The 19,499-nt window shown below is 40.0% G+C and overlaps 1 protein-coding gene across 1 annotated transcript; it reads left to right on the forward strand.

Annotated features, from left to right (window-relative positions):
- Positions 1 to 1,056: 1,056 nt before the first annotated feature.
- Positions 1,057 to 14,082, forward strand: LOC100555130 (zinc finger protein RFP). The gene is made up of 7 exons (XM_003218073.4): positions 1,057 to 2,830; positions 5,895 to 5,990; positions 6,287 to 6,517; positions 8,786 to 8,808; positions 9,521 to 9,639; positions 11,293 to 11,325; positions 13,554 to 14,082. The coding sequence occupies exons 1-7, from the start codon at positions 2,372 to 2,374 to the stop codon at positions 14,072 to 14,074; spliced, it is 1,482 nt and encodes a 493-aa protein (XP_003218121.2). The 5' UTR covers positions 1,057 to 2,371; the 3' UTR covers positions 14,075 to 14,082.
- Positions 14,083 to 19,499: the final 5,417 nt, after the last annotated feature.

Raw genomic sequence — 19,499 nt, forward strand, 5'->3', positions numbered from 1 at the left:
GGAGCACTGGAAAACTGAACTGTTTGTTGGAAATGAAAGCTATGGACTTGTCAACATCAGGAGAGGAATTTTCCAGGGAGACTCATTGTCCCCTCTGCTTTTCATTATTGCCATGATCCCTCTGTCAACAATCTTACAAAAAACAAATCTCGACTATAAAACATCTAAGAAATCTCACAAAATTTCGCATCTGATGTACATGGATGACCTGAAGCTGTATGGGAAAACGGAAACTGAAATCCAGTCTCTGACTAACACTGTCCGAATTTTTAGCACTGATATCAGCATGGAGTTTGGTTTGGACAAATGTTCGACAGTGGCATTGAAGAAGGGAAAAATCATTGAAAGTGAGGGCATAAATATGCCTAATGGCCAAACAATAAAGTGTCACCAACCAGAGGCCTATAAATATCTCGGCATATTACAGCTGGACAACATCAAGCATGAACATGTGAAAACTGTGGTCAGCAAAGAATACACACAAAGGGTCAGAAAAATTCTCAAAAGCAAGCTCAATGGAGGCAACACCATCAAGGCCATAAACACCTGGGCCATACCTGTCATAAGATATAATGCTGGCATTCTCAATTGAACTCAGGCTGAACTGGTCAATTTGGACAGAAAAACAAGAAAATTCATGACCATTCATCATTCCCTGCACTCTTGCAGTGATGTTGACTGGCTATATGTGCCTAGAAGATCAGGGGGCAGAGGATTCTTACAAGTAAAACAAGCAGTCAAAGAAGAAGAACATGCCCTGGCAGAATATGTAAAGCAAAGTGAAGAACCTGTTTTGATTGAAGTCAAAAATCAGAAACTTGGGAAGTGTTTGACTTGTGATTTTGTGATACGAAATCCAGCATATCTGTCTTGTTTGCTGTGTCATACAATCATCATCATCATCATCATCATCATCATCATATTTTATTTATATCCCGCCCCCTCTCCCTTTGGGGGCTTAGGGTGGCTTACAACAATAAGCATATGTATATATATGTGTGTGTGTGTGTGTGTGTGTGTCTGTGTGTCTACACACACAGTAGAGTCTCGCTTATCCAACATAAATGGGCCGGCAGAACGTTGGATAAGCGAATATGTTGGATAATAAGGAGAGATTAAGGAAAAGCCTATTAAACATCAAATTAGGTTATGATTTTACAAATTAAACACCAAAACATCATGTTATACAACAAATTTGACAGAAAAAGTAGTTCAATACGCAGCAATGCTATGTAGTAATTACTTTATTTACGAATTTAGCACCAAAATATCACGATGTATTGACTACAAAAATGTGTTGGATAATCCAGAATGTTGGATAATCCAGAATGTTGGATAAGTGAGACTCTACTGTAAATAGATAGATAGATAGATAGAGAGATAGAGAGATAGAGAGAGAGATAGAGAGATAGAGAGATAGTACTCTTACAATCCAAAATGTAAAATCAAAGCAAATAGATCCAAAGGGCAAATGACAACAACAACAGCAATAACACTTTATTTATATTCTGCTCTATCTCCCAAAGGGAATTCAGGGTGGATCATAGTACATGGCAAATATTCAATGTCATTTGGACAGACAGGACAGAACAGACAGAAAGGAAGTATATTGTCCAGTTTCAATGCTTTGGAGGTTGAGTTTTGATTCAGTCACAGGGGGGTGCTGTTGCTCAATTATCTATGATGAAGAGCCATCAGGACTTCTTCCTTCCCCCTTCGTTTTGGTCATCACATTTCTGGTCTTGTTCTTTATGGAGTCATAAAATACCTCCCTCCCTAATTAGCAGTACCTAATTTGTCTACTTACAGCTCTAAGCTGTTTTTGAACTGATTAGGTAAACAGTGAGCTGGGCTTGATGATCGAGTGCTCACCCTCGTATTTAAAAAATCACAATACGTAGAAAAAATAATCCCAAGTCCTGGTTTGTCACCAAACTACATTCCCATGATTTCATAGAATTCAGCCATGGTAGCTCAAGTGACATCAAACTGCATTTATTCTATAGTGTAGTTGATGATGGGGCCAAGAGAAAGCCTCCCCCTGTTAATTTGAAAGTTCTGCCAAGTTCCTATGGGAATATAAAGTTAGGAATTTCTTTAGGGCTTTATAGCTCAGACTACTGACTAAACCTTTGAATTGTAACTGGAAATAAAATGGGAGACTTGGAAGCTTTTATTGCAAGGGAATTATGTGCTGTCTATAACTTAGATAAAAAATTGCACACAATACAGAGGAAGGAAAAGAGAGGGTAAAGCTCCCATGTCCAGGTTCCCGAAAGCACTGCCAGTTTGAGAACTCAGATCTTGCAGTGCCAGAGCCTAAGTAGAGGCAGAGTCATCAGATGATTTCCAGGAAGGGAAGGTCTGAGAAATGAAAGTAAAGCCACTAACTCTGTCTGGTCTTCTCAAAGGAGCCTCAGCAGCCATGGCCACTGGAGACCCTGTCAAGGAGCTCCGTGAGGAATTGGCCTGTCCCATCTGCTTGGAGTTTTTCAAGAAGCCCGTGAGCATTGCCTGCGGACACAACTTCTGCCAATCCTGCCTGGATCAGTACAGGAAGGAGAAAGAGGCCTCCTGCCCACAATGCAGGAAAGAAGTGTTGAAAGAGGACATCAGGCCAAATTGGCAACTGATGAACCTGGTGAAAATAGCAAAGAAATTGAGGAGCCAGAAAAGAGAAGAAAAGGGAAGAGTCTGCCAGAAGCACCAAGAACCCCTGAAGCTCTTCTGTAAGGACCATGAAAGTTCCATCTGTGTGGTGTGTGACAAGTCAAAGGAGCACGAAAAACACAAGGTGATTCCTCTGGATGAGTCATTGCAAGAGTACAAGGTAGGAAGAGGGATAATTGGGAGTGCTGTAGTCCATCTCCACCACTGAATACATGTGTGTAACATTGCTCCAGACCCTGAGGTTTTCAGAGACTGTGGTCTTCTATACTGTAAAATGAGTTCAGATTGATTCCTGTTAAATGCTCAATGCTATAGCATCATGGAAGAAGTATTTTTACAGTCTTTTGCCTTTGTGCCAAAAATATTGGTGCCTCACTAAATTACAAATGGCAGGATTCCATATCATCAAGCCATAGCAGTTCAAGTGGTGTCAAACTTTTAATTCTACAATGTTTTTTTTTAAAATAATTTTTATTTAGGATAAAATATAGTCTTTTTTCCATAAAAAGTGGGGGAACATTAAGGGTATAGGAAAGTGGGAAAGTATAGAGAAAAATAACAACAGGAAAAAAAAGAAAAAAGGAAAAAAAGAAAAAAGTTAAATATGTCCTTCTTCATGGTAGTCATTTTTTTCCTCCTTTTTCCTTACCATTGTTTAGTATTTCTATATCCTATAGCAGTAATGATTTATTCAGTCCTGTTTGATTTCAAACTTAACTGTACTGTTTCTTTAAATTAATTCTTCAAGCAGTCCATTTGATTTTCTCTTTCAGCCACTTAGTAAAGGGGGTCCAATCCGTCTCTTTTATGTTCTTTTCTTGTGATCTTGATAATAGTACCGTTAAATAGTCCATGTTCATAACATCTATTACTTTTCCTATCCATTCTTCTTTTTCTGGGATAGCGTTTATTCTCCATGATCTGGCATACACAATTCTTGCCACTGTGAAGAGTTTGTCTGTATTTGTTTCCCATTCCAAATTAGTCATTCCAAGTAGAAAGTATTCTGGCTTCAAAGGTATCTTGTGTTTTAAGATATTTTGTGTTAATTCATGAATTCTTTTCCAGTACAGTTTTGCTTTTTCACAATTCCACCATAGATGAAAAAGGTCCCTTCATTCTTGTCACATTTTCAGCATTTATAATTCGTATTTTTTGAGATTTTGGCTATCTTTTGAGGGGACATACACCATTGGTGCATCATTTTCAGCCAGTTTTTTTCCAGTTCATATGCATATGTATAGATTATTTTCTTGTTCCACATTGTTTCCCATTCATTTAAGCTTATCGATCTTCCAATATTTTTGACCATTTTGTCATACATTCTTTCACTATTTCTTTTTCTGTGCTCCACTTAAGGAGTATTTTGTATGTTTTTGTTATTATCTTTTTCCTGCTGAAAATTATTTTGTCCCATATGGAATGATGGATTCAAATTACGGGAAAAAAGATTCCATCTAAAGTGTTGTTGAAGGCTTTTATGGCTGGGATCACAGGATTCTTGTCTGTTTTCCGGGCTGTATGGCCATGTTCCAGAAGTATTCTCTCCTGACGTTTCGCCCACATCTCAGATGCCTGCCAAAGATGTGGGCTAAACGTCAGGAGAGAATACTTTTGGAACATGGCCATACAGCCCGGAAAACATACAACAATTCCATCTAAATATTAGGAATAACCCTGTTACAGTGAAATATGCTGCCTGAGAATTTATTCATTTTACAGTAGAGTCTCACTTATCCATTTTTGTAGTCAATGTTTTCAATACATCATGATATTTTGGTGCTAAATTTGTAAATACAGTAATTACTACATAGCATTACTGCGTATTGAACTACTTTTTCTGCCAAATTTGTTGTATAACATGATGTTTTGGTGCTTAATTTGTAAAATCATAACCTAATTTGATGTTTAATAGGCTTTTCCTTAATCTCTCCTTATTATCCAACATATTCGCTTATCCAATATTCTGCCGGCCCTCAAGGTGGCTTACACAGGCACTTGTTCAATGCCTACAGACACACATATCAAACATACAGTACATTTAAAATATACAAAATTAAAATTCCTACAATAACATTAAAAACCTGATAATCAATTAAAATCAAGCCGTCCAAAGATCGTAGTCTAAAATGTGGTGGAATCTTCTTCTCTGGAGGTTTTTCAAGGCTGAATGGCCCTCTATTGGGAGCATTTTCATTGTGTATTTCCACATACCAAAAAAGGGCTGAACAGGATGTTCTTTGTGGTTTCTTCCCACTTTATGATTCTATGCACCCAGATCCAAGAGAAATGAAAGAATTATCCCTTAAGAAGATAGGATTAGGAAGGTTTAATGTATCCTTATTGTTGCCAGCCAGAAGCTGGATGCAGAGCAAAGAGTGGGCCTTCAAGTCATTTCTGATTTACGTTGACTCTAAGGCAAAACTTTTCAAGGGCTAATGGTGTGTGACATGCCCAAGGTCACCCAGTGTGGGTTTTCATGGCCAGGTGGGGATTCAAACCCTGTTTTCCAGTGTCATAATCCAGTGTTCAAACCACCTGTGCATAATAATTGTGGCCGTCTTAGCTAGGGCTGGGATAACAGAACCAAGCAAGCATTATATTTTTTGAAAATTGTAGGTTAAAATAAACTCATATGGGAAGAATGAATGAAAACTCCTTGAAGAAAAATATCAGACTTTATTGCATGAACCTGTTATTCAGTGCTATCACACTATCATTGATAGTGTGATGCTGGCAGAAACTTGATAGCAGTCTAAGGCACTCACATGAGAATTTTGGAAATTTTTTAATACCAGATATTTACCAAGTTGAGCAGTCTCAGTATCACAATGGTCTTTATTCGCTTAGTTGTGCCAGTTCAGCAATTGATAGTCCCCTGATAATATTTTGCATACCCCTCTAACCACATCTTCCTACACATCTACTGTTCTTTAATGTTTACATTTTATTTTAGCACAGTTCCAACATTTTATTTTAATTTTAAAGCTATTTCATAAATTCTGCATTGAAAAAAAATGTTTGGTTGGGGACAGAGGCTTTTGATGGGTAAAAAAATGTTGAAGCATCATTAACAAAAGGAGAGAGAGCACTGCAAATAGTGGTCAACATTGTCCAAAAGTTCCCATAAAATTTATAAATGCAGTGTGATCCATTACATAATATTTCTAACCCTTCTAAACCTTGAAGAAAAAAGTGAGCAAGGACTTTGTTTTCCTTTTCAGGATCGGATTTGGAATTTGCTGAAGTCTCTGAAGAAGGAGAGAGAGGAAATTCTGGCCTACAAAGCAGACACAGCACAGGAAAGCCAAGATTTGCTAGTAAGTAGCATTGCAACTACCGGTAGAAAGTGGGAACATATTGCAGGATTGAGTGAATATCTGGATAACCCAAATTGTCAAAAACATCTACCATTTGAAAGGTCCTATAGCCTACAGAAAACATTGACCCAAGCTCATTCCAGTGGCAGGCACATTCGGGGATTCGCAATGCTCTTTCACTTCTGGGTATTTTCTGTATCAAGGGACACAAGTCTCTTTTCAAGGGAAAGTGGAGAATTCAGTCCAGTAACAGTTTCTTTCTTCCTCTCACTCCTGTTTCTCCTTTTTTATTCTAGGAGATAACCCACAGAGAGAAGGAAAAGGCTGTGGCTGCCTTCAGACACATGCACCAGTTTCTAGAAGAACAAGAGAGGAATCTGCTGGCAAAAATGGAAGAGGTGGAGAAGGAGATTTCAGCCAAAGGGGAGGAACATCTGGCCAGACTCTCCGAAGAACTCTCCTCTCTCTCGAAACTCATCCAAGAGATGGAGGAGAAGCATCAGCAGCCGGCAAGTGAACTCCTCCAGGTAAGGCCAAAATTGACTACAGGAGTGGCTGGGACAGTGACACCTCAGCTTTCTGATGGTTCAGGCTACACAGACTTTGTTTCATGCATAATATTGTTAAATATGTTCGGGTTTGTAAAAGATAATGTAATGGGTTAACTGTGTCAGCAGCTGATTGGCTGAGCCTGTGAAGAGCTAGCAATCTGGAAGAATATGTGTCAGCCGCTGATTGGCTGAACCTGTGAAGAGCTGGCAAATCTGATTGGCTATTTTCTCTGCCAAGCTGCTGAGAGAACCGGTTTGTGCAGGCTTTTACCTCAGTGAGTGATAGTGAGTGATAGAGAGTGCTGACTGGAAACAGCCAGGAAAGAAGATGGCTGCCAACTCTCAATGCCTTAGAAATGACAAGGCATTTCTAAGGCATTGAGAGTTGGCAGCCATCTTCTGAGGCACTGAGGCATATTTAAGGACTATTTAAAAGGACTGTTCATTCCCTCTGTTCTCTGTGAGCAATTGGGGAGACTATTATATATATTGTTGCTCTGTTTGATCTCTTGAAGTTAAGTAAAGTTACTGTTACTTGTTTCACAAACCTGAGTGGCACATTATTACACTGCACTGTGACTGTGGTTCAGAAGCAGACGTAAAAGCTTCCATTTATTAACATCTACCATACACAGCAATCCTGTAGTGATTGTAGTGTGCCCACTGTGTACTTGTGATAGGGAATTGTACATGCAGTTGCATGAAAGCTCTCATTGAACCTATTCCTTATACAGTAGAGTCTCACTTATCCAACACTCGTTTATCCAACGTTCTGGATTATCCAACGCATTTTTGTAGTCAATGTTTTCAATATATCGTGATATTTTGGTGCTAAATTCATAAATACAGTAATTACTACATAGCATTACTGCGTATTGAACTACTTTTTCTGTCAAATTTGTTATATAACATGATGTTTTGGTGCTTAATTTGTAAAATCATAACCTAATTTGATGTTTAATAGGCTTTTCCTTAATCCTTCCTTATTATCCAACATATTCGCTTATCCAACATTCTGCCGGCCCGTTTATGTTGGATAAGTGAAACTCTACTGTATCTCTTCTCATGAAGTGGCAGCTCCCCCTGTGGCTGGAATTGAGCATACCCTTTTGAAGCTGTAAGCAGGAAAAAAGTTAAATTGCCTCTGTGTCTGTCTATAAGTCGGATGCCTAATACATTGAATGTTTGCCATGTATATGTGCATTGTAATCCACCCTGAGTCCCCTTCAGGGTGAGAAGGGTGGAATATAAATACTGTAAATAAATAAAGAGGAAAGTTTGAGGCTTGAGACTTTATCAAGTGAGGCATTGCATCATACCGACATTGCCTTCATCATGCATTTGTGAAGTGCTTGGTGTGGAAGCCTTCAAATTTCCCATCAAGCTTGAAGGCTTGCATCTGAACAGTGTTTTGGTGATTTTGTCATGAATATTTTGTTAAAACTTTAAAAATGCTCTTTTATTCCATTTTCAGTGAGACAGACTGCATTAGGCACTTTCAGAGAAAGAAGTAGACACACAGACTCAAGTACTAATAATAACTATATTGGTTAGTTACACAGACAAAAAAGGGGGAAATATTCACATCTACTCTAACATTCATTCATCATTCATTCATTCATTCATTCATTCATTCATTAAGCATTCTTACCATCCGTCCGCTTCTTGAGAAGAGGTGGCTGTTCATAATAGTGTTCAGAATGGTATTCCTACTGGTCTGACATACTTTTTCTGAGAGAAAAAGACCTCTTTTATGTAGCGTTTTTGCTGTTGTTGTTCTAAATCGATTAACTTGTTATCCAGCTAAAACATGCTCACTCTCCATCAGTTCCGGACAGATGTTGGTTTTCCTTCTTAACGTAAGGAACCATTGTGTTGACTTCCTTAACTTAAAGAGTTATTGTCTCTGGTCATGTAAACATATTGTTTACCTAAGAGTTAATAAATGTCTCTGGTCATGTCAGTAGTTCAGGAGTTCATGGATTCTTTACCTCTTTTTGTAGTTTTCCAGGCTTCAATCTTCTTAGGATGGTGTCTTCAGTCTTCACCAGACCCATATCATCCAATTTTCATTCAATTTCATTCAATTCACAGATCACATTTATCACAGCTTGGCCAAAAAGGTGTTTGCAAAACAGTGCCACTGAAATAGATTTATGCATCTCTGTAGTTTGTGGAGGGAAACTATGAGAGTAGTTCCCATGCAAATGCCTCTGCTAAATTGTTTCTTTTCCTCACTTGCAGGATATTGGAAGCTTCATAAGAAGGTAAGTTAATATTCCACAAAAGTTGGGATTGGCACTTGCTTTTCCCGTCTCAGGCTCTCAAAATTGCAGGGGCCATGGCTTGGGTTCACAGGGGAGTTGGACTTGATGACCCATGAGACCCCTTCCAACTCTGTGATTTTTTGGGTGCATCTTCACCGTAGAATTAATACACCTGAACTTTAAGGTAAAGGTAAAGGTTTTCCCCTGATGTTAAGTCTAGTTGTGTCCGGCTCTGGGGGTTGGTGCTCATCTCCATTTCTAAGCCAAAGAGCTGGCACTGTCCATAGACACCTCCAAGGTCATGTGGCCAGCATGATTGCATGGAGTGCCATTACCTTCCTGCCAAAGTGGTACCTATTGATCTACTCACATTTGCATGGTTTCCAACTGCTAGGTAGGCAGAAACTGGGGCTAACAGTGGGAGCTCACCCCACTGTGCGGATTTGAACTGCCAACCTTTTGGTCAGCAAGTTCAGAAGCTCAGCCGCTTAACCCAATGCACCACTGGGCACTCCTCCTGAACTTTAACCACCATGGAATCTTGGGCCTTGTAGTTTTACAAGGTCTTAGGATTCTCTGCCAAAGAGTACTGGTGATTCACCAAATTACAAACTTCACGATCCCACAGCACTTAGTCATGGCAGTTAAAGTGGCGTCAAACTGCATTAATTTTACAGTGTAAATGCACCTTGCAATATATTTTCTCTTCCAGGTGTCAGAAGAAGGAAAAATCAGAGTTTCCTGCAGTTTTTCCTCCTGCCCTGAAATGGAAGATCTATGACTTCTGTGATATAAATCCCTTTTTGGAAGGTGTCATGAAGCAATGCAGAGGTAATGGAGATTGCAGGGATTTTCTGCCTAAACTTAATGGAAACAAGGGAGATTAGGCCTATTCAGAAGCTGGTCTCAGACTATATAGATGTTATAATCCCCTCTATAGGAAAGTGGGAATAGTTCCCTCCTTCATCTCCTTTTTCTGGCAGGGAAAGCATTTCCCCTTTAGTCAAAATTTTATAAATTGATCGTGAGAGCTTGTGCTGGCAGGACTGAATGGAGCCTCCAGTGATGCAGTGGGTTAAAACCAATGTGCCGGCAAGACTGATGACCTGAAGGTTGGGTTGCTGACCTGAAGGTTTCAGGTTCGCATCCAACCCGGGGAAAGCACGGATGAGCTCCCTCTATCAGCTCCAGCTCCATGTAGGGACATGAGAGAAGTCTCCCACAAGGATGGTAAAAATGTCCTTGCAGACAGCCAATTTTCTCACACCAGAAGCAACTTGGAGTTTCTCAAGTTGCTCCTGGCACACACACACACACACACACAAATCGTGAGTGTTTTGATATGCTGACTTTTGGCATCCTGTCTTTAAAGAATTATAAAAGTTTTAACACTATTATTATTATTATTATTTATTTATTTATTTATTTATTTATTTATTTATTTATTTACAGCATTTATATTCCACCCTTCTCACCCCGAAGGGGACTCAGGGCGGATCACATTACACATATAGGCAAACATTCAATGTCTTTTAACATAGAACAAAGACAAACAAACATAGGCTCTGAGCGGGCCTCGAACTCATGTCCTCCTGGTCAGAGTGATTCATTGCAGTTAATTGCAGCTGGCTTGCTCTTCCGCCTGCACCACAGCCTGGGCCTTATTATTATTATTACATTTATTATTTCCGAAAATACATCACACAGTCCTAGACGCTTATATATGGTTTCATTTTTTTAAAAAACTATATGCCCATTGTTCCAGATACTTTTTTAAAAAATCTGTCCTGGTTTTATGGTATTGTAAGAAACTGGAGAGAATACCTCTCTAAGAATTTCTCATTGTCCAATGCAACTCTTGGGTCAACTTCTCTCAGAAACTGACCATGGAATCTTGCTGGAGTTCTACATGATAATTTCTCCATGGCTAGGTTTTTGCAGAAGTTAACCATTGAGTCAGTAGAGTACCTGGAGATTTCTAGAGTGAACAATTTAATCAGTCTGAAATAATCAGATCCATTGCTCGTAGCCTCAGTCTGAGAGGTGGCTGGGATTTCTATATAACAGTTGTACCTACTGATACATTGAGACACACCTGACAAAGATAGAGGGAGTTTTGACTTCCCCACAAGCTGCCATTTCTTTCCTTCCAGTGACAACTGGGTAGGATTGGTACATTTTGTTCAATCACTTTATAGACCCCTTTTCTCTATCCACGAGAAGTTTCCACTGACACACTGCTATGGGGACTGCAAGTTGAACATTGCGGCACATGATGCACTGATGGATCTCCATGCCTGGCTGTACATAACGTGTGAATGCAATGATGCACATTTGTTGTCCAATGCCACTATTCCCAAATTAGGTGTAAATTTGTGAAGTTGCACTACTTTTCACAAGTGTAGTATCTCAGCCATCCTATGTTGCATTGTCCTGGATTTCTGAACTTTATGCTAAGTCTCCCTCTTTCCTTTTTCTCTTTAGAATCTCTGGAATCTGGACTTCAGCAGCAAAAAGGTAAAAAAATAATTCAGAAGGAATTGCACCGAGACTGAGAGAGAGGGATTTAGTAAAGGTCACCCAGGGCCTTTCCATTACGGAGGGTGGGATTAAACCTTGTCCTGCCAGAGCCCTAGTCCAGCTATAAACCCACACAATGGTTCCAGTTTAGTCATCTGGAATCCTAGGGAAGGTTTGGGCTTGATTCATCTCAGTTTATTTATATTTTTAGCAGAACTCCCTGAACCTTTTTACCCAACCTCAGCCCTACTTCCACAAGATACAGCAGAAACAAGTGAAAAACAAAAAGACAATCATCTTCCTTCCTCTCAGGGTTCATCTACACTGTAGAATGAATGCAGTTTTACACTGCTTTAATTGTCCTGACTCCTATGTGATTGAATTCTGGGAATTGTCATTTGGTGAGCCACCAGCACTCTTTGGCAGAGAAGCCTAAAGGGCTTGTCACACTACAGTTCCCATAATTCTATAGCAGAGTCTACAAAAATTATCCCAAGGGCCACCCTTTGCCCACCCATTGACTCATTATTTTCTAACCAGAGTTTAGAAAAGTCAATTCATCAGAACTCCAAGTTCCATAATCTCCCAGCAATCACAGACACTGGGCCTGTGTTGTCCAGAAAGTAATGTACTTACACTTTTCAATATCAATCAAGTGAATTTAAAAAAATACCATGCAATATTTCAATGGTCTAACTTCCCCAAGGTAATGAATTCAGTGACAACAATAAACAACACTTAATTTCTTTTTTTAAAAAATCAATTTTTATTAATGCTTTTAACACCAAATTAAGATAAGATTGAAACAAACAAACCAAGAAAGACAGAGAAAAATCAATACCCAAGAGCGACATTGACTACATGGAGGGGGGTGGGGGGTGGGAACAATATTGCAAAGAGAAAATGAACGAAAATGAAAAACTTGAAAAAAGAGGGACAAAAACAGCCATAAACAGAAAACCGGCTCGAAATAATATCTCTCCCAAATTAGACAAAGTTTAAGGAAAGAGAAAAAGAAAAGAAAATAGGAAAAATAAGAAAAAAAAGAAAAGAGAAAAAAATAAAAAAAATAAAGGTATTGTTTAAAAAAAAGACTTCCATCTTTGCAGTGTCTTATATGTCAACAATACCACATAATTTTTGTTTCTCTTTTCCACCATCTCTATCTAGTGTCTCTATATAGTATATTTCCTTTTATTTCCCTATTCAATTGTTTTGTAGATCTTATCTTTTATATCCTTTTTTAGATAATCACCTTATATTTCTCTTCCTTCAAATAATCTTTCACCATTTCCCAGTTTGTCTGTTTTTTTGGTTTACCTTGGTTGTTATGTAATAAATATGTTAATTTGTCCATGTTCATTATTTCCCAGATCTTATTTATCCAACATCTTATTTCCGGCGTTTCTTTCTCTTTCCAATATTTGGCAAACAACACTTAATTTCTAATGACTGGAAATGTGTTGTTATTAAGTAGAATACAATAATATTGTTCCATCAGTTAAGTCCACATCTCTTTCCCCAAACTGTCAAAAGCTCAATTGTGCTGCATAGATTAAGCAGAAATAGCTTTAGATTAAAGTTTCTTGTTTAAGACTAAATCTCTCTATATGAGTTCTGGCATATTGAAAAAATAACTTTTTCAAGATACAAACAAAATGCATGTACCTGGATTACCTCTGAAATTCCCATAGGAGTGCTGAAATAGCCTAGATATATTTCTGCCCCATTTAATCTGCAGCAAAAGAAAGATACTCTTTTATGACACTTTGTTTCAAGATGACGTTAGTGGCAGGAGAGGGGGTTTTTTTGTCAACCACATGCTATGCATCCCTAGGCAAGCACCGTAATTGGTTTCCCTGCTGCAATATGAAATATGCATGGAGATAATTTTGGCATGGAAGTGGATTTGTGTTCCTTCAAATTTCTTCTGACTTTCAACAACCCTAAAGTTTTCTTTGGGGTTTTCTGGGACTAAGAGTAACTTGCCCAATATGTTTTTTGGGTTCCCATGTTCAAGCAGAGAATCAAACCTTGGTCTCCAGGGTCAAAATCCAATGGTCAAACTACCATTCACTCAAATAATATTATTAAGAAGACAAGGTACATAATGTAGAACATGTTTAGATTTGAAGAAGTGAGGGAAGATTTTGCTGTCACTTTATTAGAATCAGAATGAGATGATCTTTTTTCTTTCTTTCTCTTTCTTTTTCTACCTCCAACAGCACATGTGACTCTAGATCCCAAAACAGCCCATCCTCAGCTCATCCTCTCTGAAGATCACAGACGTGTGACATGGAGGGACGAATGGCAAGATCTTCCTGACAATCCTGAGAGATTCAAGGAATATGATTATGTCCTGGGCCTGGAGGGATTCACAGGAGGCAGGCATTTTTGGGAAGTGATTGTGGGGAGTGAGGAAGCATGGTCTGTGGGAGTGGCCAGAAGGTCTGTGGAAAGAAAGGGCTTACTCTTCTGTGGCACTGAGAGTGGGATCTGGGAGATCGGGAAGTGGGACAATACATACTGGTCCTCCTCCGACACCTCTGATAACCCAATCCTGCCCCCCAGGGAAGAGCCCAAGAGGGTCCGAGTGACTCTGAACTATGAAGGGGGTCGGGTGGCCTTTTACAATGCAAACTCAGCAGCCCTGATGTTGGAATACCCTTCAGCCTCTTTCTCAGGAGAGACCCTACTCCCCTTCTTGTATGTGGATGAAAAAGCCTACCTGGAGTTGTCTCCATAAGGATGGAAAACAATGTTCAAAGACTCAGCCCAGCTGAGACATAAGGGGAGCTTTGTCTCCAAAGACCTGGACCTGTTACATTTTTTTGCTCTCTTTCTTGAACCCCTCTTGTTTGAGAAAAACTGACCGGCATCTTCCCACATTCTCAGTTCAGCATACAAATTAAACAAAAGGGCTGATAAATGGCCGGCTTGCCTGACCCCCTTGCCAATTAGAAATAATTATCTCTATATTCTGTCCTAAAAGTAATCCCTTGTTCTGAGTCAAAGTTACACATAGGAGACTTAAATATGGTGCACTCATTTCTTTATGGGTGATCTATAGTCGTTCATGATCTGCACAATCAACTGATTTGCTATAATCTATAAAGCAGAGATTGATTTACCTCTAAAATGTTTTGCAGCATTCCATTATCCAACATACGTTTCAACATGGTCCCGTGTGCCTCTTCCTTTTCTGAACCCAGCTTAGACAACTGGCATTTCTCACTCTGTTTTACATATCTGGGGCCACATAAAAATTTCTCCAGCAGAAAAGGGTCGTGACAAATTGTCTTGGGTGGAAAGGGATCATGAATGCAAAAAGTTTAAGAAGCCCTGCTTTATGCAACCAACAATCATGAAAGTGGATGTAATATATGCAATATTGCAGAGCCATCCGATGATTATTAAAAAGTAAGTTTGAAGTAAATATACGAATAAAAGTCAATAATATAAATAGAAGTTATCAAAAACATTATTACTCAATATTTAATTTTGCAACATATAAGCTTATCACCATTACAGCTATTTAATACAGTTTACTGTACTCCTCACTATATTACAAGTACAGCCTTTTAGTAAAGCTTGTCCAACATCTCAGCATATGCTTTGAAGACAGTAATGCTGGGTTTTGGAAAATGAAGGAACAATACTATCCAGTTCATAATATCACACTGTCACACTGGCTTCTGATTGGTCCAAAATAATACTGCCCAGGACCCATTCACTAATAAGCAAGGAACCCTGTCCCTCTCTGTCACTGATTGGCTCTGGTCATCATGCAAAATGTAATGAATTGTCATCGCATTATTTTGAAGGCTTGTGTCCATTTATTGATCTCCCCCATGGAAAGAGTACGAATGGAAAGGAATGCAGTGTGGCAAGAGATAGTGGACTGGAATGGGTTCTGATATCTCTGTTCCAGTCAATACAATGGGTCTTAGTCAGGTAAACAAAGGGTGTTCAGGCTGTTGGCAAATTCAATTGAGAGCCCCACGGAGGGGTTCTGATTTAGCAATAAAGGCAAGGACTAACACCAGATCATATCAGAAAAACCCTGCAGTGCTTCCTAAATCCCATTATGTGGTCTACGTGGCTTCTCAGGACATTTTGAAGGGATTATGCTTAATGAGTTATCAAGTGCTAACTATTTTGAGCCAGGAAAAAAAAAACATTTTGCAAATGGAGAATATCTCCTTGGGCTTTGTGTTGCAGGGACACCATCTTGCAATGACCAGTGGTTGTTTGTGTGCTGGGAGAGGCATCTAGCAGTAATCATTTGAAAGTCTATGCCCAACTAGATGTGGTTATCCTGATATCCAAGGTGTGCACAGTGCTTGTGAAATATTCTAGGAAAGTTGGCTTGAAACTAGAGAAAGGGTCAACACAGTCTCCCTATTTGTTCTTATGTAGTCATTTGTCCTTTTGGGGTCTGGTTTTCGACAACAATATGGAGCGTTTTCTTGGTTTTAAAACACAGACACAAGCTATTAAGGCACTGAGTGGCTGGTTAAAATCAATAGGTTATATTTTCCACGTTGGGCATTCAAACCCTGGTCTCCAGAGTCATAGTCCGATATAGTCCAACATTCAAAACATTATATCACACTTGCTCTGAAAGTCAAGCACATCCCCAAAGTGGTTGGCAGCATCACTGGAGCAAAGAGAATTTTTGGCTACCAGCTTTTTTCTGCTGGAAGCTGGCAGTGTTGCAAACTTTTGATTTGAAGAATAATGTCCCTAGGTCCTTCCCTCTTGCCAGGGCCGGCCGGAGATATTTTTTGATGTAAAGCGGGGGCGCTGAAAAGCGCCCCCGCCACCGGCGCCCTGGCCCCGCCCAGCGTGCCCTGGCCCCGCCTCCCACGCTGCGTGGGAGGCGGGGCCAGGGCGAATAGTGAGGGGGCGGGGCCAGAGTTGGCCCCGCCCCCCGTGCCCTGGCCCCGCCTCCCACGCAGCGTGGGAGGCGGGGCCAGGGCACGCTGGGCGGGGGGGGCGGCGTCAGAGCTGGCCCCGCCTCCCACGTTACCCCCGCTCGCCCGTCTGGCCTTGTGTAGCAGGCCAGACGGGCGAGCGGGGGTAACGTGGGAGGCGGGGCCAGCTCTGACGCCGCTCCCCCCCCCCCCGCCCAGCGTGCCTTGGCCCTGCCCCACGCAACGTGGGAGGCGGGGCCAGGGCACGCTGGGCGGGGGGGGCGGCGTCAGAGCTGGCCCCGCCTCCCACGTTACCCCCGCTCGCCCGTCTGGCCTTTTCTAGCAGGCCAGACGGGCCAGGGCGCACTGGGCGGGAGGCGGGGCACCGTCAGGGCGGTGCCCCGCCTCCCGCCCAGCCTGACGGCGCCCCCCCGGGCCTGCGCCCGAGGCGGCGGCGTCAGCTGCCGCATGAGTGGGGCCGGCCCTGCCTCTTGCTCACTGGAAATAACTCATGATTCACCTGGTTGGTTAGGCAAGCTAGAGATATGTATAGAAACATGCTCTTGGCAGGGAAATAATGACCTGAGCAGGAAGAGATTATGTAGGATTATTTCAAATACCACATTCATAGTTTCATGGAGACACTTCAAGAAAAATGGAAACTGAGCAATTATTTCTGGGAGCCTTAACTCTACATTGCCATGTCTTCCTCCGCAAAAGGATATTGAGAATTGCAAAGATACTATGATTTTGTTGAGAGTATGGTATGGCCCCCATATGCACAGGTCTGCTATCTGTGGTTTCCTTTACTAGAGTCTAACAAAATATACATTCGTTGGGCCCTTTCTAGGTTTTACATCTATTGTATGCTTCCACGGGATGGTGACCATTGAATTGTGCTAGACGACCTGCCGATGCTTACTGAGATGTCCCCTCTAGGCATTTGCTAGGTCCTACCCTGGTGTGTATATGTGACATGGAGCATTATATACAGTGTAGATTTACCGTATAGTGAATGAAATTCACATACAGTAGAGTCTCACTTATCCAACATAAACGGGCCAGCAGAATGTTGGATAAGCGAATATGTTGGATAATAAGGAGAGATGAAGGAGAAGCCTATTAAACATCAAATTAGGTTATTATTTTACAAATTAAGCACCAAAACATCATGTTAGACAACCAATTTGACAGAAAAAGTAGTTTGATATGCAGTAATGCTACGTAGTAATTACTGTATTTATGAATTTAGCACCCAAAAATCATGATATATTGCAAACATTGACTACAAAAATGCGTTGGATAATCCAGAACGTTGGATAAGTGAATGTTGGATAAGTGAGACTCTACTGTAGTACAAAATACACAATTACAATGGTAATTCTTTATATCACAAAGTAGATCCTGACTTAAAACAATGTGTGTTCTAAACATAGACTTTCAACTTGTAGAAACAATATGTTGACCCGAAGAGTACGGAGAACACAACCGGTTTCGACTCTAGGTCTTCCTCAGGTGACTAATCTGTGGATATCATGTTGAATTAACAAATTATATATACATCGCCGCATACATACTGTTATAAAATTTATACAAATACTCACTTTTTAATATATTCTCATAAATAAAAGATACTTTGTATCCCTTTCTATAGATTGTATGCATGTGTCCTTTCTCAATGGTGGGTTCTAAATAAAAGGAACAAACAGTGGCTATAACAATTTGTATGTTCTAAAGTTTTAATTAAAGAATTTTATATTCATACACTCACAGTGTCTGTGATTTCATGTACTTCTATGAGACACTGCTGAATCTGTGTTTGTTCTTATTGCAAGTGTGGAGTAACCCCTGGGATTATCCTTAATATAATAGGAAAATTATCAACAGTTGAAGAGATTTAAAGTAACCAGTGGTGCTGTAAAAGTCCACTTAAAGTGATAAGGAGTTACTAAATACAGTGATGTAGGTATCTTTTATGGCACATGCCTCCTTTTCCTCTCTTCACTTCTCTATTTGCCTTCATCTCATTTGCTCTTTGTCCTCATCTTGCAACAATTGCTCAAAATGGTAGACAGGAGAAATATTACTATATATGGGTATTCTTTAATGATAGAGCACCACAGTTGAATGCCTTTCTGGAATCACCTGTAGAAGATACCTACAAGGACTCTTATGCTGAAGATTTGCACTTCAAAATTTAATCCTTAGTTAAAATACATCCTACAGAATTTGGTATTTGTTTGCAGTCTCCCATCCAAATACTAACCATCCCTGCTTAGCTTCCAAAATCAAAAAAGATCTGGCGCCTTTAAGATATTCCAGAATGAGCAGAGAATTATAGGATGACATAACACTGAAGTATTTGTGTTTATAAAACTGCCATGATCTTTTGAGAATGTGTGCTCAAGTTAATACATATTTACTGTATTGTACACATGGGAAGGATAATGTTGTTAAAAGGTGGCTCAATGCCATTTGTTTAAGTATTTAATAGGCAAAATGACTCATGGCAGCCTTCGGATAGCATCAAAAAGTTGCCAAGTATATAAAAATATTTTGCATCCGGGTCTGCTGCACACACTAAGGTATCTCTGTTTATGCATAGTATTTTTTTTACTCATTCAAACAAACTAAGCCACCTCAAATTAGGATGATATGCAAGATACATCTGCAACTTCCATAATTCTAACATTTAGAACAAAAACATTCATTTACTGGGAAATAATAAACTTCTGTAGACTCTCATCAGTATATAGAAACTTTATGTCTCCCAAATACCATCAATGGATTCAAATTACAAGAAAGGAGATTCCACCTAAACATTAGGAAGAACTTTACTGCAAGTAATTTTCAGCAGAAGAATAAGCTGCTTCAGAAGGTGGTGAACTATCCATTTTGGGGGTTCCTTTGAAAGTGCTTTAGTTGTTTATTTCTGCATGACAGGGAGTTGGACTAGATAGCCTTCACTGCCCTTTCCAACTCTAAGGATGTCTCCATACTGTAGAATTAATGCAGTTTGACACCACTTTAACTGCTATGGCTCAAAACTATGGGGTCCTGTGAGTTTTTAGTTGGTGGCAAGATCTTTAGCCTTTTATGCCAGAGTGCTGATAGCTTACCAAACTACAATTCCCAGGATTTCATCGCATTTCGCCATGGCAGTTTAAGTGGTGTCAAACTGCATTTGTTCTACAATGTTGATGCACCCTTAGATTGTATGATTTTAAGCTTTATGAACCCTTATTCTAACCCATT

The sequence above is a fragment of the Anolis carolinensis genome, chromosome 2 (assembly GCF_035594765.1).
Source record: "Anolis carolinensis isolate JA03-04 chromosome 2, rAnoCar3.1.pri, whole genome shotgun sequence".
Classification (NCBI taxonomy): Eukaryota; Metazoa; Chordata; class Lepidosauria; order Squamata; family Dactyloidae; genus Anolis; species Anolis carolinensis.

What these genes read in the sequence shown, in the direction of transcription:
- LOC100555130 (XM_003218073.4), top strand. Translation starts at nt 2,372, where the DNA reads ATGAAAGTAAAGCCACTAACTCTGTCTGGTCTTCTCAAAGGAGCCTCA. An exon ending in AGTCATTGCAAGAGTACAAG is followed by an intron (nt 2,831 to 5,894) that starts GTAGGAAGAGGG and finishes TTTCCTTTTCAG; the next exon opens with GATCGGATTTGGAATTTGCT. An exon ending in CGGCAAGTGAACTCCTCCAG is followed by an intron (nt 6,518 to 8,785) that starts GTAAGGCCAAAA and finishes CCTCACTTGCAG; the next exon opens with GATATTGGAAGCTTCATAAG.